The sequence below is a fragment of the Schistocerca piceifrons genome, chromosome 2, assembly GCF_021461385.2.
Source record: "Schistocerca piceifrons isolate TAMUIC-IGC-003096 chromosome 2, iqSchPice1.1, whole genome shotgun sequence".
Taxonomy (NCBI): domain Eukaryota; kingdom Metazoa; phylum Arthropoda; class Insecta; order Orthoptera; family Acrididae; genus Schistocerca; species Schistocerca piceifrons.
Window position 1 is genome coordinate 1,015,403,581 of NC_060139.1, and position 22,698 is coordinate 1,015,426,278.

Sequence of the window (22,698 nt, forward strand, 5' to 3'; positions counted from 1 at the left end):
GCAGCTCTCCATGCTACTCTATCCTGTGCAAGCTTCTTCATCTCCTAGTACCTACTGCAACCTACATCCTTCTGTATCCATTTAGTGTATTCATCTCTTGGTCTCCCTCTATGATTTTTATCCTCCACACTGCCCTCCAATACCAAATTGATGATCCCTTGATGCCTCAGAACATGTCCTACCAACCGAACCCTTCTTCTAGTCAAGTTGTGCCACAGACTTCTCTTCTCCCCAATCCTATTCAATACCTCCTCATTAGTTATATGATCTACCCATCTAATCTTCAGCATTCTTCTTCTGTAGCACCACATTTCGAAGGCTTCTATTCTCTTCTTGTCCAAACTAGTTATCGTCCATGTTTCACTTCCATACATAGCTACATTCCATACAAATACTTTGACTTCCTGACACTTAAATCTATACTTGATGTTAACAAATTTCTCTTCTTCAGAAACTCTTTCCTTGGCATTGCCAGTCTACATTTTATATCCTCTCTACTTCGACTATCATCAGTTATTTTGCTCCCCAAATAGCAAAACTCCTTTACTACTTTAATTGTCTCATTTCCTAATCTAATTCCCTCAGCATCACCTGACTTAATTCGACTACATTCCATTTTCCTCATTTTGCTTTTGTTGATGTTCATCTTATATCCTCCTTTCAAGACACTATCCATTCCGTTCAACTGCTCTTCCAAGTCCTTTGGTGTCTCTGACAGAATTACGATGTCATCGGCGAACCTCAAAGTTTTTATTTCTTCTCCATGGATTTTAATACCTACTCCGAATTTTTCTTTTGTTTCCTTCACTGCTTGCTCAATATACAGATTGAATAACATTGGGGAGAGACTACAACCCTGTCTCACTCCCTTCCCAACCACTGTTTCCTTTTCATGTCCCTCGACTCTTATAACTGCCATCTGGTTTCTGTAAAAATTGTAAATAGCCTTTCGCTCCCAGTATTTTACCCCTGCCACCTTCAGAATTTGAAAGAGAGTATTCCAGTTAACATTGTCAAAAGCTTTCTCTAAGTCTACAAATGCTAGAAACGTAGGTTTGCCTTTCCTTAATCTAGCTTCTAAGATAAGTCGTAGGGTCAGTATTGGAGGTATAGGAGCTATATCATAATGTTAATCCTGTGGATACTTGGAGCCGGAGAATTTATTATTGTTCATATGAGAAAGTGGTGTTATGCCTGGCTAGTGATGACCAAATGTGGCCTACTTTTCTGAGCCCATTGGCAGCCTTCACCACCACACTGTTTTGCAAGAATGGCTTTCAGGGGTTCAGCAGGATAGGTGTTCCTGTGAAACTTTTACTCTCACTTGAGAAATCAGTAAGTGCTGTCACAGTGACACTATGTCTTCTCCTTGCCGAGGCCTCTCGCTCATTTGTGCGAATTGAGGTGGTATATTCCGGGTTTGCTCTGCTATTCGCAATGCCAGCTTTCTTTCTGTTCACCATTCTGATTGTGGCACAAGGTACTGGCTGGCTTGTCTTGGTGTGGTTCTGGCTGGAGAGAACTTCGAGAATACTTCGCATTTGCCTGTAATACATTCCTGCTGTGTATGACTACCTTCAGTTTGGATGGTGTTGGGGGTGTCTCCTGCCACAGGTGGTCCAAGGGGCCCCTGAGCTCTGCCTCATTTGTTTGCTACTTCTGTCATCCCTCCTGTCCCCTGTTTTAATTGATTTTATTCAGTTTGCCTCTTTTTATGGTGCACAATGTTGTCCAGTTTAGGGTTGACCCTTGATTGATTAGTGGATGCTATCCTCCTCGTTAACACTCTGCCTTGTTGGATGGGAGTGTGGTATGGTTGTTGGCACTCCTGCCCTTTCGCATGCAGATACCTGGGGGTCACTCATGTGCGGCCTTAACTGTTTTTCTCATCTTGTTTCCTATTGATGGTCCAACTGATCACCATTACATCTTTAGTCTTTTCCCTTTTACTGTTCTGGGTCCCTTAACTAGAAGGCATTCTTTACAATGTAGATGTATTCACCCTTAAGCAGATTGATGGGGGTCAGTTGCGGTTGGAGTTTCTCTCACCGTGGCTGAGCCCTGGGAGACAACTCATTTGTTCTGATCTACATACTAATCCAATCCATACAATTTCACTTCTCCATAAACTGTTTTTCAACTCTAACAACAGTACTGTCTTCAGTGCCGCACTTTTACTACTCATAATTACTTTCCTCATACCTGCACATTCCTGATTGATGTCACTACTGTGGGACCAATGCCTTCACTATTTAGTCCCTTACCTCAGTCAGCCATCCAGTGTATGTGACTCAACTCACAGAAAGCGAACAACTGTATGGATATTCAGCAGGACAGAGCAACGGCACACAACTATCTTGACAATCTTCTCACGGGTGCGTGAAGTGTTCGGTGAGGAGAGGAGAATAAGCAGAGGCTGTGCCAATGTCTTCCCCACTTTGATTGCCTGACTTCTCTCCCTCTGATTTTTGTGTGTGGGATGAATTGAAGGGTCAGGTGTACTCAAGTAATGCGCACACTGAAAGACCTACAGCAGAATGTTGAAAACATTGCTGCTGCTTTTCCTCAGGCAGAGCTGCCAATCATCTCACAGTTTGATAACTTGTACACTATGCAGCATAGATGTCAACAGTACCCATTTTGAGCATTTTCTATGATATTTGTTAACAAAGGTCAATTTAACCTCCATCTTATTGTAAATATTTTCTGAGTTGATTTTATTTTGCTAATACTGTAGAAATAGTTTTATGCAGATTTAACTGGAAAAGCATTGTGTGTGGACACTTATTTTGATTATCTGCCAGATAGTAGTGACCAAGGATGCCTAGAGTAGTTGATGCCCAGAATTAAATTATTTTCTGCAATCAGATTTGTGGTAGGGATTGAAGGACATAGTACAACAGCTACTCACAATATGTTTTGCACCAAACATCCTGCAGTGACATAGCTGTAAAGCCATAGTCAATGGTTTATCTGACCATGATGGCCATGTTAAAAAATGAAAAAACACTGATCAGCTAAGTACAGATAATAGAAGTATGGTATCTAAGAACCATAAACAATGACTTGATCGTGTTTAGTGAAATTATGGGAAGAATGTTTGAGAGAAACTTATAAGGTAGAAAGTGTCAATGGTTCTTGTTTTCCCCTAAAACAAACTAGTTCAAAACTGAACAGATGCAAGGATAAGGGAGAGAATTAGACTTAAAGTATCTTGTAATTAAAAGTAATTAAAAGGACAAGCTGTGTTCAAGATTTGAAACTACTTTACCACCTGAAAATAATCCAGTATGTCAACAAGGAAGCAAAAGTCAATATATTATGCTCAAAAAATAAAAAAAAATAAGCCAACAACTATTTGAAACACAATTAAACAAGAAAGAAACAAAACTGGTGGCCCAAATGAAATGTAGTCCCCAAAAGTGGTGCGAATCATTGGGCACCAAATTCTGTGATTACTTCCTCACAGTGACAGCAAAACCACAATCTAGTAAAAAAAACAGTCAAATACAGGTGCATTAGATTAACATGAACAGACAACACATACCACGAACAGATGTTAGTTTCAAAAATACAATCCCTAAGGAGAATTCATCAGGTCATTACAATGTAGTAAGTCTGCTGGCTGTGATGTTTCTTAATCAATCAATAACACAGGGCATATTGCCTGACAGGCTTTAATATGTGTAGAAACATCCAGCTAGAAAATTGAAGATAAGCAGACCATCTAATTACTGGCATAGATCACTCCTTCCAGTGTTTTCAAGAAGGTTTGAGAAAGTAACCTATGGAAGAATTGTGACTCTCTTAAATGAGCAGAACATCTTAACTACCTCTCAGTTCGTCTTTCGTAAAGCATTCTCCTCAGAGGAAGCCATAAAAAACCTCACAAATGCAGTTCTTGCAGAGCTAAACGAGAAAAATTATACTGCTGGTATATTGTGTCACCATGTACAAATCTTGGAGCAGTCTGTTCCAACACTGCCAAAAGAACTAATTGGAGATTGGAAAAAATACATACCCACGCAACACCGGGTACTCAGCTAGCTCTTAATAAAGCCTCCTTTGTCATTGCAGTTGATTATGTAAGCACAATCATTTTGTGCTTTGATATCTATTTGCACTAAATTCTGTGGGAAATATTTTGTACTTTTAATTAAAAAAAGAATGTCTATTGAAGTTATGTGAACTGATGTGCAAATGACACATCTAACATGTCAGAAAGCAGTAACTGCATGGCAGTATAACTTGTACTCTGAAGGTGTCAACATGTATATCACAATGGTGTTTTGGGTACTCAGAATTTGAAACTTTGTGATGAACCTTGTGCTGCTAGTTATTGTGACTGTACTTTCTGGATATGTAATTGCATGATATATGTAGTAAACTGCATCTTCTCTGGTATGGAAATAGTGTCATATTTGCTGAAAGTGGATTCTGGTTTTGTATTTGTGTAATTTGGATATATTTGTACATAAAATTATCTCAGTATGCTTATTCTGAGGCCTGATGATGGCCATCTTTGACTGAAGTTGATAACCTGATTATTTGTGGTCCATGACTGGATTTATAGTAAAATAAATGAAATTAAGAATTTCACAAAGCCACTTACACTGTTTCCAGGTGTATTTAAATTTCATAGTATTCAAAATTGATCTCTACATGGCTTACTACCTTTTACCTTCTCAATATTTATTTTTTAATTACATCCATTTTTCCCTTTGTGGCAACAACAATTCGACCTGCAAGTGCACACACTATGGAACTACTCCCTTCAGTAGCACTAGTACTACTGTGTTATTTTTCACTTGATACTAGTACTGTCGAAGGCAAAAAGACCGACATACAAAAAATTTGTATCCCTTATTTCAGTTGACCTATGTTGGTCAAATGAAGAATAGGATTCTTGTGCTAGCAAAGACGAAAAGATACTATTAGTATCAAAGATGAAAAAAAAAGTTGTATCCCTTACTTCAGTTGGCCTATATAGATCAACTGAAGTGTGGGATACAAATTTTATGTATGTGTTTTATTTTGTTTCTTTGCCTTCACATAGTTCAACTGAGGTACAGGATGCCAATGTTAAGTATATTGATTTTTTTGTCTTTGCTAACATTAGTATCCTATTCTTCAGTTGACCTTTGTAGGTCAGCTGAAGTGTGGGATACAAATTTTATGTATGTGGGTCTTTCTGCCTTTGCTAGTACTAGTACCAACTGAATAATTCTTCTGTTCAGCTGTATAGGTCAGCTGAAGTATGGGGATACAAATTTTACATTCTTTTTGCCTTCACCAGTAGTAGCAGAGGTGAAAAAATCAACACCTTAAAAATTTGTATCCCATACCTCAGTTGACCTTTGTAAGTCAACTGAAGAATACGATAATGGTAGTAGCAAAGGCAAAAAAGTCAGCATACGTTAAATTTATATCCCATACTGCAGTTAATCTAAACAGATCAACTGAAGTTCAGGATATAACTCATATATGTCAACTGAGGTATTCCATACTAACGTTACTTGTGTCCCTTTTTTTTTCTTTCCTTTTTTGCATTAATATCCCATTCTTCAGTTGAGCTGAATAGGTCAACTGAAGAATAGGGTACTGTGATTGAAAAGAAGCAATATACTTAACATTACGTTCGAAATACGATGTATGTGATATATGTCTACCATCTATTTTCTCTGACCTGCATTCCTTTATTTCTCAACATTTGTCTTTGCTGTTAAATCTGTGCAGTACATCATCTCAGGTAGCTTCTGATGTCATTGGTCAAATCTGATAGGTTGTATCCCATTCTTTAGTAATCCCAACATTTGTGTCAACTTTTAAATAAACAAAATCAAATTTTCAAATATACACTGTTTTATTCAAGTGTATTTTCCTTATAGTAACTAAAAGCCTTTCAGTATGTGAAATACTGTCACGAACAACATTCTGCTACATAATACAAACCTTCCAACCTTTACAGTTTAACCATACAATTTACGGAAATTGCAGCATTTTACTGTTTTACGGGCAGGTGGTGTCATTTTACAACTTTGTGGATAAAAATTTGAAACGTTAACATTCAATAATCACTCCACTTCTGTACAGTCGATTGATTGCACGGGTCAAAGGCAAGTCTACAATAGCCGATAACTTATTCTTTGATATGATCGGTCTTTTAACCGTGTGATGTTTGTTTTGTCATTGGAATTGAATTTAAAGCCAGGACAACAGTTCTTCCATGTGAATCTTGTGTGTCAACAGGCTCTGCTCCACAAATTCTTAGTTTTGTTCTGTTCACTTGTTGTGATTTAACCCGTATTCTCTGACCACGTGTGGACTAATTACATTCATTCCACCAGTGTGTGTGTGTGTGTGTGTGTGTGTGTATGTATGTGTGTGCGCGCGTGTGTTTTACCATGTGCATATTCTTTGTTCACGAGGTTGGTGTCATGTTCATTTAATGGTTTAAGACTTTGTGTGCTTTGACATGTTTCAATGAAGTGTGTGACTGCCTTGACTGTTTGTTATAATTTTATGTGACATTCGGTGATCGAGGTTCCTTTCGATGCTTCACTACATATTGAGAAATTTGTTCTTGGACATTTTCACATGCTGTATTCCTACTGCAGGATTTGTGAATAAACCCAACAAGAAGCAGTACTTCCAGACATTTAAAGAATTATATTCCTCCCCCCATGAACCATGGACCTTGCCGTTGGTGGGGAGGCTTGCGTGCCTCAGCGATACAGATAGCCGTACCGTAGGTGCAACCACAAAGGAGGGGTATCTGTTGAGAGGCCAGACAAACGTGTGGTTCCTGAAGAGGGGCAGCAGCCTTTTCAGTAGTTGCAGGGGCAACAGTCTGCATGATTGACTGATCTGGCCTTGTAACAATAACCAAAACGGCCTTGCTGTGCTGGTACTGCGAACGGCTGAAAGCAAGGGGAAACTATGGCCGTAATTTTTCCCGAGGGCATGCAGCTTTACTGTATGATTAAATGATGATGGCATCCTCTTGGGTAAAATATTCCGGAGGTAAAATAGTCCCCCATTTGGATCTCCGGGTGGGGACTACTCAAGAGGATGTCGTTATCAGGAGAAAGAAAACTGGCGTTCTACAGATCGGAGCGTGGAATGTCAGATCCCTTAATCGGGCAGGTAGGTTAGAAAATTTAAAAAGGGAAATGGCTAGGTTAAAGTTAGATATAGTGGGAATTAGTGAAGTTCAGTGGCAGGAGGAACAAGACTTCTGGTCAGGTGACTACAGGGTTATAAACACAAAATCAAATAGGGGTAATGCAGGAGTAGGTTTAATAATGAATAGGAAAATAGGAATGCGGGTAAGCTACTACAAACAGCATAGTGAACGCATTATTGTGGCCAAGATAGATACGAAGCCCACACCTACTACAGTAGTACAAGTTTATATGCCAACTAGCTCTGCAGATGATGAAGAAATTGAAGAAATGTATGATGAAATAAAAGAAATTATTCAGATAGTGAAGGGTGACGAAAATTTAATAGTCATGGGTGACTGGAATTCGGTAGTAGGAAAAGGGAGAGAAGGAAACGTAGTAGGTGAATATGGACTGGGGCTAAGAAATGAAAGAGGAAGCCGCCTGGTAGAATTTTGCACAGAGCACAACTTAATCATAGCTAACACTTGGTTCAAGAATCATAAAAGAAGGCTGTATACATGGAAGAAGCCTGGAGATACTGACAGGTTTCAGATAGATTATATAATGGTAAGACAGAGATTTAGGAACCAGGTTTTAAATTGTAAGACATTTCCAGGGGCAGATGTGGACTCTGACCACAATCTGTTGGTTATGAACTGTAGATTAAAACTGAAGAAACTGCAAAAAGGTGGGAATTTAAGGAGATGAGACCTGGATAAATTAAAAGAACCAGATGTTGTACAGAGTTTCAGGGAGAGCATAAGGGAGCAATTGACAGGAATGGGGGAAAGAAATACAGTAGAAGAAGAATGGGTAGCTTTGAGGGATGAAGTAGTGAAGGCAGCAGAGGATCAAGTAGGTAAAAAGACGAGGGCTAGTAGAAATCCTTGGGTAACAGAAGAAGAATTTAATTGATGAAAGGAGAAAATATAAAAATGCAGTAAATGAAGCAGGCAAAAAGGAATACAGACGTCTCAAAAATGAGATTGACAGGAAGTGAAAATGGCTAAGCAGGGATGGCTAGAGGACAAATGTAAGGATGTAGAGGCTTATCTCACTAGGGGTAAGATAGATACTGCCTACAGGAAAATTAAAGAGACCTTTGGAAATAAGAGAACCACTTGTATGAACATCAAGTGCTCAGATGGAAACCCAGTTCTAAGCAAAGAAGGGAAGGCAGAAAGGTGGAAGGAGTATATAGAGGGTCTATACAAGGGCGTAGTGCTTGAGGACAATATTATGGAAATGGAAGAGGATGTAGATGAAGATGAAATGGGAGATACGATACTGCGTGAAGAGTTTGACAGAGCACTGAAAGACCTGAGTCGAAACAAGGCCCCCGGAGTAGACAACATTCCATTGGAACTACTGACAGCCTTGGGAGAGCCAGTCCTGACAAAACTCTACCATCTGGTGAGCAAGATGTATGAAACAGGCGAAATACCCTCAGACTTCAAGAAGAATATAATAATCCCAATCCCAAAGAAAGCAGGTGTTGACAGATGTGAAAATTACCGAACTATAAGTTTAATAAGTCACAGCTGCAAAATACTAACGTGAATTCTTTACAGACGAATGGAAAAACTGGTAGAAGCCGACTTCGGGGAAGATCAGTTTGGATTCCGTAGAAATGTTGGAACACGTGAGGCAATACTGACCCTACGACTTATCTTAGAAGCTAGATTAAGGAAGGGCAAACCTACGTTTCTAGCATTTGTAGACTTAGAGAAAGCTTTTGACAATGTTGACTGGAATACTCTCTTTCAAATTCTTAAGGTGGCAGGGGTAAAATACTGGGAGCGAAAGGCTATTTACAATTTGTACAGAAACCAGACGGCAGTTATAAGAGTCGAGGGGCATGAAAGGGAAGCAGTCGTTGGGAAGGGAGTGAGACAGGGTTGTAGTCTCTCCCCGATGTTATTCAATATGTATATTGAGCAAGCAGTGAAGGAAACAAAAGAAAAATTTGGAGTAGGTATTAAAACCCATGGAGAAGAAATAAAAACTTTGAGGTTCGCCGATGACATCGTAATTCTGTCAGAGACATCAAAGGACTTGGAAGAGCAGTTGAACGGAATGGATAGTGTCTTGAAAGGAGGATATAAGATGAACATCAACAAAAGCAAAACGAGGATAATGGAATGTAGTCGAATTAAGTCAGATGATGTCGAGGGAATTAGATTAGGAAATGAGACGCTTAAGGTAGTAAAGGAGTTTTGCTATTTGGGGAGCAAAATAACTGATGATGGTCGAAGTAGAGAGGATATAAAATGTAGACTGGCAATGGCAAGGAAAGCGTTTCGGAAGAAGAGAAATTTGTTAACATTGAGTATAGATTTTGGTGTCAGGAAGTCATTTCTGAAAGTATTTGTGTGGAGTGTAGCCATGTATGGAAGTGAAACATGGACAATAAATAGTTTGGACAAGAAGAGAATAGAAGCTTTCGAAATGTGGTGCTACAGAAGAATGCTGAAGATTAGATGGGTAGATCACATAACTAATGAGGAAGTATTGAATAGGATTGGGGAGAAGAGAAGTTTGTGGCACAACTTGACCAGAAGAAGGGATCGGTTGGTAGGACCAGTTCTGAGGCATCAAGGGATCATCAATTTAGTATTGGAGGGCAGCGTGGAGGGTAAAAATCGTAGAGGGAGACCAAGAAATGACTACACTAAGCAGATTCAGAAGGATGTAGGTAGCAGTAGGTACTGGGAGATGAAGAAGCTTGCACAGGATAGAGTAGCATGGAGAGCTGCATCAAACCAGTCTCAGGACTGAAGACCATAACAACAACAACAATTCTGTTGATTTTCTGTACATACTAAAATCAGTAAAGGGAGAAAAATTTGCCTTTTGTATGGTATGTGGGTGTGATATTAGTATTGCACATGGTGGAAGAAACGATTTAAGTAAACATGCGAAGTGCAGCAAATGTGTATGTTATGTTAAATCGACGGAAGATAGCAAGAAAATCAACACCTTTTTTGCCAGGTCTGGAAATGTTGACAATGACATAATTAGGGCCGAATGTCTGTTTACTTCCCTTTTGGTGGAACACAATGTGCCCTTAAGTGTGGCTGATCATGTTGGTGCTTTATTTAAGATGATGAATCCCACATGAGATAACGCAAAAAAGACAATACAGAAGGATCCGATTCCACCCATCTGCTTTGACCCATAATGTTCTCTGTATGGCAGAAACAGCTATTTCCAGCGTTTACAAAATGATGATGATAATGTCGCTACTTACATGCACCAACAAACATAAACAAAAATTAAAGTGACACAATATGTCTCACTCCAAAAATAAAATCAAACTAATGGAACAACCACATAAAATTGGGGGTTTAGGGTGGAGACAGGCTAACTATACAGCAACAAAAGAACACTGCACCATCCCAAAACAAATAATATACCAAAAAAAATTGAGTTACAGCATTCCGCTATACCAACAAAACCATAAGAATCGGACACTTCCCTTACCTATGTAAGTCAACCACAGCTATTGATACCAAAAAACTAACACCTGTAACTTGAAACCAAAACCCCCAACTACTTAAAAACCCAAAGCCCTTATTCACTACACAAATTAAAACACAACCAACCTACATAAATATACAACACACACAACATCACAATTACTATACAAGAAAACACCACCACATATGCGTGTCCTGAGCCTGAGCTGCCGGAACTCTTGTCAACCTAATGTTGTTTCAAAAACCTGACACTTAACATATTCAGCAATAAGACTGAACATCTGCAGAAACTGTATGACAGACATCATATTGTCACCCGTGTCAGAATGTAATGTTACACTCAAGAACTTCAGTGTCACAGCCATACCTAAAAAAAAAAAAAAAAAAAAAAAAAAATGTAAAAAATTATACTTCTTTCCACACACCAAACTAATCAGACGTAACAAAAGCACCAAACACACAAACAAAAAAACCTTAATAACTCACTGAAAACACTTTCACGACACATGTTACCATACCAACTATTTAAACTCAAATGAACCAAATAACACACGTTAAAACTCAGCATGTTTATATCCACCACCAGAGGGCACCATCAAATACAACAGCACAACATCTACAAACACAACCAACTCAAAAACTCTGTGCCTTAGTGACATCACGCACCACACCCCTACACCATTATATCACGGTTCAAAGTGAAAAGGTGGAATCATACACTTCCGTTGACCCACAAAGAAATATAGCTGTGGTTGCTTGAAAACAACATACATTGTAAATAAAATGGCAAAATAATGCACCATCTGAAGTTGTTAAGTGCCTTCAGAATGGACCATTTTCTTTGGCAACTAATGGAAGCAATGATATGAATGTCAAGTTGTATCCTGTTATTGTTACATTCTGTGATAATCCTCAGGAAAAAGTGGTTAGCACTGTGCTATTCATACCAGCGATAGACGGGGACTCAACAGCACGAAACATAGGTAATCTGATGTTATCACAGCTGAATTCTTATAACATACCAATTTAAAACAGTGTGGCTTTCTGCTCCGACAATGCTCCTGTTGTGATAGGACACAAAAATGGGATTTCAGCAGTTCTGAAGGAAGTTCGACCAGGTATTGCCGTCATAGGTTGCATTTGCCACTCGATTATCTAGCAGCTGAAAAAGGTGCTGGAAGATTACCAGTTAAAGTGGATGAGATCCTTGTTGATATATTTTGTTTCTTAAAGAAGAGTGTCAAAAGAAAAGAACAGAACGCCTTCAGAAATTTCAAAACTTGAACAGTAACGAGGCAAAGAATATTCTTAAGCATGTATGTACTTGATGGTTATCTTTAGGCAGATGCTTGGATAGGTTACTGGACCAGTAGACCCACTGTCTTTATTCAAGGAGGAAGTAATATTATGCACCCAAAACATTTCTATAAGCTTGACATCTTTCTTCCAAATGTGACAAACCCATCTTAAAAAGTAAGACTTCTACTACAACACATTATGAGAAATTGTTTATGTTCCTGTCCTCAGACAAGGTCTTTTGTACTTACCTTCATGTGATTATTCCTGTATTTGACAAATTGAATGTTGCCCTTCAGACGTCTTCCCCACAAGTTCACTTTATTCTAGAGTTTCTAATGGATTTGCTAAAGCAGTTGTTTACTAAGTTTGCTAAGCCCAAAATTGTCAAAAGCTCCTCATTGCTGGAAGTTGAGTACTGCTTGATTCAAAATCAAAGAAGTGATGATGAGTTAATTATTGGCATTCAGAATTTGAACATAGTGAATGATCTCCATGATATAGAGAAAGTCCTTTTCTTTTCATCAGTGAGAAACTACTTTTGTACTGCCTGTAAAAACATCAGCAGCAAGTTCCCACCGAAGGATAATGTGTTAAAGCATGCTCAAGTTGGTAGGTTAGACAAAATTGATGATGCACAGTTTTCTTCCATTTGTTTGTTCTTGGAAAAGTTTCATATCATATTATGCAAGGAAGAGAATGAAATTACAGATGAGGTGGTGAATGAGCTTCAGAGGCAGTTCACAGCTCTTCAGGTAGATGAAACTTTGGCCGCAAATCAAGATGCTGCAAGTGATTCCAGTTGGGTACAAATATCAAGAATTCATGGAATGGATGGACTGAATTTCTATAGTAATGCTCTCTATTCTGACCATACCCCATAGCAATACAGAATGTGAACGTGTTTCCAGCCTTGTGAAGAAAAATTAAACAGAGTTCAGATCATCCATGTCCAGTGAATCTCTGGGATCTTTCTATTTTGAATACCATTAGTTCTGGTCCCTATTATGATGAAACATTTTGTCAAGGCTTTTTGCAGGAAGCTAAAAAGGTGACAACTATGTCTTTAATGTTGAACTAGCATGTGATTTGCAGTGTGTCTTATATTATTTCTTGTCCGTGTTAAGTTAAACAAGTGTTATTGTGTAAAGGCTTTTTCAGTTATTGCACATCTGCTTAATTTATTAAGGAATTCCTGTTATGTATGCTCCAAACCAATAATCAACGCACCTGCTGCAGTTTAACATGGATTTCTTCTTGACTGTTACGATCATCTCCAGATCATTGGCCTATGGAGTAAACTGATTTTATTTCATTGAAGTATCCTGTTTAAAGCATGAATTATTGTATCTTGTAGCCCAAAAGTATTATTGTTTTTAGCAAGCTGGGATACATAAAGAATCATTAAACTTTATGTTGCGTGTGAATTTTACTGATAGTCCTTTTGAAACGTTGGCAGGTATGTTAATATGAAATGTAATAATTGGAAGTATCATATCAAAACTCTTGATAGACTTCTGGTATACTCCAAAATTTTGAAGGATGTGACCTCAGTTCTTCATACAACATACAGAATTGTCCTTTTACTTGTGTTGCGCTTATTACTGGATGTACTCAACATTTTCTCTGCTATTTCTTCTGTCTCAGTTTTATAAGGAGGGTACAAACATTCACCACCATTTCAAAATCCACATTTATATCAGCTGTTGACTGGTTAACAAATTGGCCATGCATGCAAATAGTTACCGACCAACTTGCAGAACGTCAATGCTACCCATCGGCCAAGTAAAAATGGTCAATAAAAAATCATTCATGTGTGCCCAACCTCAGATGCCATGATTACTTTTTGTATGCATTTCATAGGCCTTCTACAGTGAAGATTTTTGTAGTAACACTGGTCACGTTTACGTCGCACTTCACTTAGCATAGACTGGGGCTGTGTCCTAGGTATGCCCGATGTTAACTGACTGGGCACAGCCCGTGCTGCCGGAGTTGTTGTTGTTGTTGTTATGCTGGCAGAGGTCGTGTCCGAATTCTCGCGTGCCCTCTGGTGGACGGGACTCTACTTGCAGCAACCACCATCCGTGACGCGCCGTGCCAATGTGCGCCTCCCGCGATCTTTCTGGTGGCTACTGCACTCCTCCTCCTTTGGGGGGTGAAGCCACTGTGATCCACTGCGTCGGAAGGTGGAGCGTCGGGCAGGAGCGATGACCTCCACATCCATTGGAAGGCCGGAGTCGAGGGGATCTGCCAACCCTCGAGCCGGAACCTTCGAATATGGCTGGAAGTGACCCACACGAAGAGGCCCCCATCGTCCCACAACCGGAGCCCGGGACAGAATGGGCGACAAGCTGTCGAACTCCGGATCCTGTTCCACCTCGGGAGGGGCAAGACCCAGTGGCGGGGATGATGGGGAAGGGACCACCACAGGTGAACCAGCTGCCTGAGAAACCCGGCCTGCTAGGGGGGCCAGCTCTCGCTGGGGCATCTCGAATGATGGCGATGCTGGAGCTACTGGAGGCTGCCAAGGCTGAGAACCATCGCAGTGCGGCAGAGTCACAGTGGGGAGAGGAGGTAACGTCCCCTGTGAAACCAACACATTTGCCGGCAATGGGGAAGCCGGTGTCCGAGAGGTCGGAGGGTGGGTGCCCGAACGTGGACGTAGCTGATTTTGGTGACGACGTACCACCCGGTCCCCCGCCTGCAAGGTATAGAGCCGGCGGCCATTTCGGCGCAGGACCACTGCCGGTATCCAACGTGAATTGTGACCAAACCCACGGGCCCAGACCGACATACCCAATGGGAAGCCAGTTACTCTGTTTTGTGAAGACTGGCGAGGACCAGGCCGGAGGAGGTGCAGCAGAGTCCTAGCTTGACGCCCATGAAGGAGCTCTGCAGGGCTGTGTTCTCCCATTGGTGTGGTCCGGTATGCCGTCAAGAAAAACGTCAATGCTTCCTCCGCAGGAAATTCGTGCACATACTTTTTCATCTGCGTCTTAAATGTGCGCCCCCCTTCCCTCGAGGAAGTTCTGTCCATTGCTCAATCGTATGACGTCTCTCACGCAGCAGGTCAACAGCTGGAAGCGTGGTGCGACGTCGCGGCGGTTCAGGGCGGCCCGGCCGCGTCCACTGTGTCCAGGGTGGACGACGTGCGAGCGGTACAATCCGGCCGTTGCGGCCGCTCCCGCACAGCGTGTAAACAGAATTCCGGCCGCCGGCCCCTGTTGCCGTCCTGTGCGTCGTGCTATATACATCATGATCAGTCAGAGTGCCCCCAGCGTTGAGCCGTTTGTCGCAAATGTCATAAAAAAGGTCACATTGCTAAAGTTTGCCACTCAGCCTCAAAAGAATCGAAGGAAGCAGGTACAGAGGACATGGACGTTGACATTCAGGAAGTTTCATCGCGCCAGGCTCCCGACGCATCGGCACGCAAACTCTTTATCGAGGTGTCGGTTCGGTCGCGCCGGTTACAACTGCAAGTAGATATGGGTGCGGCAGTTTCGTTGTTGAATGCACAAACTTATTCCGACCTTGGATCGCCCGCATTGGCGCCAGTTTACCAGCGTCTACGCGGTTATGGTAAACAGTTCATTCCCCTACTGGGTCAATTCACTACCGACGTGACTTAGAAATCAGTCACTCGGCCTATTACTTTTATTGTTGTCAGTGCTGCGAGCTCCGCTAACCTTTTTGGCCTGGATGCCTTTCAAGCTTTTGGTTTTTCTATCCCTGACACCATACAGTTTGTCTCCGACGACGTTCCCTATCAATCATTGGAATCTTTGACCTCAGACTTTCCAGATATTTTTGAGGAGGGCCTGGGGTGTGTTTCAGATTTTGAAGCTCACTTAACGTTGAAGGCGTCGGCTCGCCCGCGTCTTCTGCGTGCGAGGCAGATCCCCTTGGCTCTCCGCCCTCAGGTCAAGGAAGAGCTAGACCGGCTGACAGCCCTAGGGGTCGTTCTTCCCATTTCTTCCAGTGAGTGGGCTTCGCCCCTCATTACTGTAAGGAAGCCCTCGGGAATATTACGTCTTTGTGGCGATTTCAAGGCCACCATTAATTCCCAATTGGTGGTGGACACCTATCCTTTGCCTCATGCTGATTAATTGTTCTCCGCCATGGTGGGAGGCCAATATTTTTCATAAATCGATCTGTCGGAGGCTTATCATCAGATACCACTTGACGAGGACTCCAAACGGCTGGCGGTCGTCAACACCCCGTTTGGCCTTTACCAATACTAACGGTTGTTTTTTGGAATATCCAGTGCCCCGGCGATATTCCAGCGTTATCTTGAGCATGTCACGTCGACAATCCCTCATTGTATTAATTACCTGGATGACATAATTGTCACAGGCCACAGCACGAAGGAACACTTGCAAAACCTTCGCACCCTCTTTCTCAAATTCAGGTCTGTGGGCTTGCGTTGCAACCTGCATAAGTCAACCTTCTTCCAACCGTCCATTGAGTATGTGGGCTACACCATCTCTTGGCACGGCATCCAGCCACTAGAAAGTTTGGTCCAAGGTATCGTCAACCTTCCTCGGCCCGCTTTGCTGAAAGGGTTACAAGCTTTTTTAAGCAAGATAGCCTATTACCACCGGTTCATTCCCAGAGCTTCCACTATAGCCCACCCCCTGTACTGCCTTCTGCGCAAGGGTGTTCCATTTGATTGGTCGCCTGCATGCGAGCGAGCGTTCACCTTGTTGAAGGGCCTCCTCACGTCAGCCCCTTGTTTGGCTACTTTTGATCCCCATAAGCCGTTGGTCCTGGCTACAGATGCTTCACAGTATGGAGTGGGGGCGGTCCTGGCCCATCGCAACGCAGATGGTTCTGAGCAACCACTGGCGTTTGCGTCTAAAACGCTTAGTCCCGCGCAGGCCCATTACTCCCAGGTGGAAAAAGAGGCTTTGACCATTGTCTACGCTGTTACCAAGTTTCACCCTTTCTTGTATGGCAAGAAGTTTCAGTTAATCACTGACCATAAGCCGTTAATATCGTTATTTGGCCCCGCCTCTCAGATTCCGGATAGGGCGGCCCACAGACTACAGTGCTGGGCCTTGTTCCTCTCTAAGTACCATTATGACATTCATTTTCACCCTGCAGGACAGCATGCCAACGCCGACGCTCTTTCCCGTCTTCCGGTGGGCCCGGATCCTACATTCGATCGAGAGGAGATTATGTGTTTTCATTTGGATGTGGCATCCCGCCAAGCGGTTGATGGCTTCCTGATCACTAGTTCTCGAGTCGCCAGGGAAACGGCAGCTGACCCGGTTCTCCGGCAAGTACTTCGCCTCATTCAGCAGGGGTGGTCATCCCGCCCTCCAGGCCGGGCCTCGGACCCTCTTCGTAATTATTTTCTTCTACGAGACCGCCTCTCGGTCTTGGAAGGAGTTCTCCTTCCGGCTACCGATGATACAGCTCCTCGCGTGGTTGTTCCTGCAAGTTTACGAAGGGAGGTCCTCACGTTATTACATGCGGGGCACTGGGGTGTTTCGCATACTAAAACCTTGGCTCGCAGACATGTGTACTGGCCCGGTATTGACAGAGAAATTGAGCACTTGGTGGCCGCCTGTTCCCAGTGTGCGAGCCAACAAGCATCTCCCAGGGCAGCGTTCTCTTCATGGCCGCCGGCAACCCGAGCATGGGAATGTGTTCACATCGATTTTGCGGGCCCGTGTCTCAATGGCTTTTGGCTCATTGTCATTGATGCTTATTCCCGATTCCCATATGTGGTTCACTGCTCCTCAACCACTTCAGAAGTTGCAATCCAGGCACTAGCAAAAATCTTTTCTGTGGAAGGTCTGCCAATCACCCCGGCTCTCGCTGGGGCATCTCGAACGATGGCGATGACAGAGCTACTGGAGGCTGCCAAGGCTGAGAACCATCGCAGTGCGGCAGAGTCACAGCGGGGAGAGGAGGTAACGTCCCCTGCGAAACCAACACAGGTGCTGGCAATGGGGAAGCCGGTGTCCGAGAGGTCGGAGGGTGGGTGCCCGAACGTGGACGTAGCTGATTTTGGTGACAACGTAGCACCCGGTCCCCCGCCTGCAAGGTATAGAGCTGGACCTCCCGATCAGGGGCCGAACGAACAATGACGTCGCGTACCATAACGGGGGCATACGACTCTTGCAACTGCTCCGTGACAAAATGACACTTGCGACTAAGACCGTGCAGGGTAGCGGCCCACGCCCGGTAAGACTGATGGGGCTGTTTCTTGCATTGATAGAACTCGACCCTAGCCGCCACAACATGCGTGCGGCGGCGATAATATGAAGACAGCAATGAACACAATGCATCAAAAGACAAGGACGAGGGTTCCTGCAACGGCGCTAGCTGCCGCAAAACTTGATACAGCGAGGGAGATATCCAAGACAAGAAGAGAGCACAACATACCTCCGCATCGGCAACATGAAACGCCTGGAAATGCTGCCGAAGGCGATGTTCATATGCGTCCCAATCCTCCGCCATCTCGTCATACGGGGGAAAGGGAGGAGGGAACTGCACTGGAGCAGACGGCGTGGAGAGCAACGCCGGAAGCACTTGTTTCATGGTGGCCATGAGCTCCGTCTGCTGCACAACCAAAACCCGCACCAAATCCTCCATGCCGCGGAGAAGCTGCGAAACCGGAACAACGACGCAACACGCGAAAGAACGACCCTACTCATCACCAATTGTGTAGTAACACTGTTCACGTTTACGTTGCACTTCACTTAGCATAGACCGGGACTCTGTCCTAGGCATGCCCGATGTTAACTGACTGGGCACGGCCCGTGCTGCCGGAGTTGTTGTTGTTGTTGTTGTTGTTGTTGTTATGCTGGCAGAGGTCGCGTCCGAATTCTCGCGTGCCCTCTGGTGGACAGGACTCTACTTGCGGCAACTACCGTCAGTGACGCGCCGTGCCAATGTGCGCCTCCCACGATCTTTCTGGTGGCTACTGCAATTTTCATTATGACTTGTTTTTTTAATCCTTAATAGTGAACATTATCCTAACATTTTTAATAAGAGCTAGTCTCTGAGAGTCTTATTTGTTTCATTGAGAAATCTTCCATATTTTTATTTATTTATTTATTTATTTATTTTATGGAAGAGTGATGTGGCCTTTGTTATCTCTGAACCATGCAAAGGATTATTAGCACTATGCTGATGGCATTGGCAGCTGTCAGATATGAAGTTTACCATCACACTTTCATAATTGATAACATTAACCACATAAATAGTCCTTCCCTCCTACCCTCTGTGCATTGCTCTTATCATTTTACTGGTAACAACAATGTGCCTTAAAGATGAAGCACTTCCAGGATGCCTGCTTGGAACAGATACAAAACCAGTGGATACTTCTATTTGTATGTCATTCAGTGCTCTGTAAATGATGTTTAAGGATTCACTTGTGAACAAAGAAAAAGATTAATCCATAGTAGGACTATCAATAAATTTGAACAACATGTATTTGATCATGTGAAAAGGGATACTATTGTAATAATGATCCATAAGATATGCTTCTTTTTATTTACTGCTCACAGTTTTGAGAGATGGCTCATTCTCAAGTGGTATCTAGAAACAGTCAAGCTATTATCAGCACATTTATCTTTCTATGTATGTGCATTATTTGCCTGTATTACAATTGTTTACTTGCACTATTAAATCTTAAATGTTATTTTTCAAATATGAGCTACTTTTGTTTTGTTCTATTTTTGTGTGGTTCTTGTATACAATCCAGTCATAATAATGTGACCAATGCTTATATTCGATGTCAGTATGCAATAACCACTCACAGATGGCAAGTGGCAACACTAGCAGTGAAGAGGGGTTATATAAAGTGTGTCAGGGGGATGAGGAGACCAGTGCAGTCATTGTTGCCACGTGAAAATTGAGCGATTATCTGATGTCCAAAAGTGCATGATAGTTAGCGTTCGGGCCAAGGGTGGAGGCATACCCAAAATGGCTACATTTGTTAGCTTTCACTTGCCACTTTGGTTAGAGAATACCATGCATGGGAAACTGGCAGTATCCAAAACCAGAGTAAATGCTACCGTGATGCACCACAGGCCATAGATGACAGGGGTGAATGATGGCTGCGGAGATGTGTACAGGCAGGCAGATGTGCAAGTGTTGAGCAACTGACCGCCAAGATGAATTGAGGGGCTACCAAACAGTGTCTCCTCGACTGTTCAGCAAACATTGATACAGCAGGTGCCTGGTTCATGCACCATTGCTAACTGCTGTTCATCGGTAATGAAGACTAGAATTTACACACCATTATTGCAACTGGATGTCCACTGAGTGGCGACTGGTGACCTTTTCAGGTGAACCACATTTTATGCTCTGTTGGTGAGAAACTTCTGAAGGCAAACAACCTGCAACAGTCGTCAGAAGGGTCCAGGCCGGAGGAGGGAGCATTATAGTCTGGGGAATGTTTTGTGACATTCCCTGGGGATACCACTCTGGGAGACACCATGAATCTACACAAGTATGCATCTATCCTTGGGGACCATCTCCACACCTACATATTAGTTTGCATTTCCTCAGCACAATGACATCTATCAGCTGGGCAGTCCAATGTGTCACACAGCTCGCAGTGTACATGCATGGTTCAAAAAGTACCAAGAGTTAACCATATTCCCCTTGGGCACCAAACTCCCTGAATTTAAACCCAGTTGAGAATCTATGGGACCATCTCGATCAGACAGTTTGCACATTGACTCCTCAACCAAGAAACTTTCGTGCTGTGGATTCCCAGCTGAGAAACCTGGCACAGCTGGCAACAACATTGGAGTTGGCATGTCTCCACACACTTGTCAGCAGCTTCCGGAACCTCACACTCTCTCTTCCCATCCTGCACCAGTCAGTGCTGCAAAAGCCACAGACTTTAGACTGTTGGTCATGTTAATTTATATATTTGGTGAAAATCAGTTTATGTTGTATGTAGGGTTATTTTGGTACTCTTTGTAGCCAGTAGCTGAACGTATAGCTGTCAGTTACTCAAAGCCTCGATGCTTTCTGATTGGAATTTTCATATTGGACATATGAGGAAGCACCATTCTCAAACAAAGCAAGGGTGTGCACTTGTTCAGCCACTGGATTCATCATTGTCTTTACCAGTGTATTCCAAATCGGAGCAAATTCTCCCCGTTAAGACCTTTTTAACATTACATTAGACACAGATCATCTTACATCCCTTTTTATTTTTCAGTGCGCCTTATATACTTTTATATTGTACAGTATTTAATATTTTAATTGTGCTAGAGTAATGACATTTTTTCTGATACATGTCTCTTCTATTCAGCAGCAACTGCCCACAAAACATCGATACCCGCTGTAATGACAGTCACACAGATACTTTCAAACATGAAGAAAAGCATTTCAGCAGTAGCAAAAGCCAACAAAATATCATGCAGGATGTATCAGATGCAGATGAGACCAGAAATTCTGTATGTTGTGTCTCTGGAGAATATGATACTAACAATAGCTATGGTGAGTCTCAGAAGACACTCAAGAATAAGAACAGTCTGAAGGAACACTCACTTTTGCACAGTGACAGCCACCGCTACAGCTGTACTGTGTGTAGCAAAACATTCAGTACAGCCAATTATCTGAAAATACACACGAGGATACACACAGGTGACCGTCCATTCATCTGTTACGTGTGTGGCAAGGCGTTCATACACAAGAGTAACCTGACATGCCACATGCGTAACCATACAGGTGAACGACCCTTCAGCTGTACTGTGTGCTCAAAGACATTCACTAGTGGTAGTGTCCTAAACCAGCACTTGCGTATACACTCCTCTGAATTCCCTTTCAGGTGCACAGTGTGCAGCAAGACATTTAAATGGAAAAGCAATCTGACAACGCATTTACGTATCCATACAGGTGAACGTCCCTTCTGCTGCGCTATATGTAGCAAGACATTCACAGATGGTAGTAGCCTAAGGAAGCATTTGCGTGTCCACTATGTAAATGCTCCTTCAGTGGCAAGATCTTCTGTTAGATACTTGCAATGAACAGTTAGGTGTATGGGTGAATGCCTGTAGATTGAATCATAATGTGCTGCTGCATTTTTTTAATGTTGTTGACTGTGTTTACATATTGTTGTTACCTGTTGGGAACTCTGTTATTGGGACACATTTGAATGTGTTACAGGCACTGAAAGATATTCACAAACAATATGAAGGCCCATAGCTGTGTGTGATTGTGTGGGTGTTATAAGCAAATAAAAATTTTATTTAGACCACTGAAAGCATTTGTTCCATCATTTTTGGAGAATTGAATATGTGAATGTTTTGTAATTATGTGAATATTGTATTAAAATTTCTATCAGTTTAACAGCTGGAATGACTTGTAAACAAAAATGTTTTAAAATGTGAATAATTTCAACTAGGCTCACATGACCTACTTCACACAGATTGGATGCTGGGCACAGGACACCCTGGAAGACAAAAAGGTAACACTGCTACATAGGCTGTAGATTTTGAAATACTCTCAGTGGTTATTGTCATTTGAGTTAGGGGTATTAAGAGCAGAAATTATTTTTTATGTTACACAATAACCCATTCATGTTTCTCCTTGTGTTGAATGAACCATTGTATTTAGTGGCAAGTACATTGTATCATTAGCAGCCGTAGTAGAAATGCATATGGCGTTCTTGATTTGCCTTATATCTGAGAAAGTCATTTGAAGGGTTAATGGACACCAAGCCTCAAAGCCTCACTCCCAATATGATCATTATTTCTTTCATTTTGATTGTCAAATATTCCCAA

At 42.4% G+C, this 22,698-nt stretch overlaps 1 protein-coding gene across 5 annotated transcripts in view; it reads left to right on the forward strand.

Annotated features, from left to right (window-relative positions):
* LOC124776743 (gastrula zinc finger protein XlCGF67.1-like) overlaps positions 1-22,279 on the forward strand; it is a 38,431-nt gene extending 16,152 nt beyond the window's left edge. Inside the window, exon 3 of one of the 5 annotated variants that reach the window (XR_007015650.1) lies at positions 21,228-21,357. Coding sequence is in view for 2 of the 5 variants with exons in the window: in XM_047251867.1 (XP_047107823.1) it covers positions 21,225-21,942 (718 nt within the window). In the remaining 3 variants the exon portion in view is untranslated. Of the gene's footprint in view, positions 1-21,224 lie in introns of all 5 variants that reach the window. The other 4 variants (XR_007015652.1, XR_007015651.1, XM_047251867.1 and 1 more) reach the window with 4 other exon arrangements.
* The last annotated feature ends 419 nt before the right edge of the window (positions 22,280-22,698 follow it).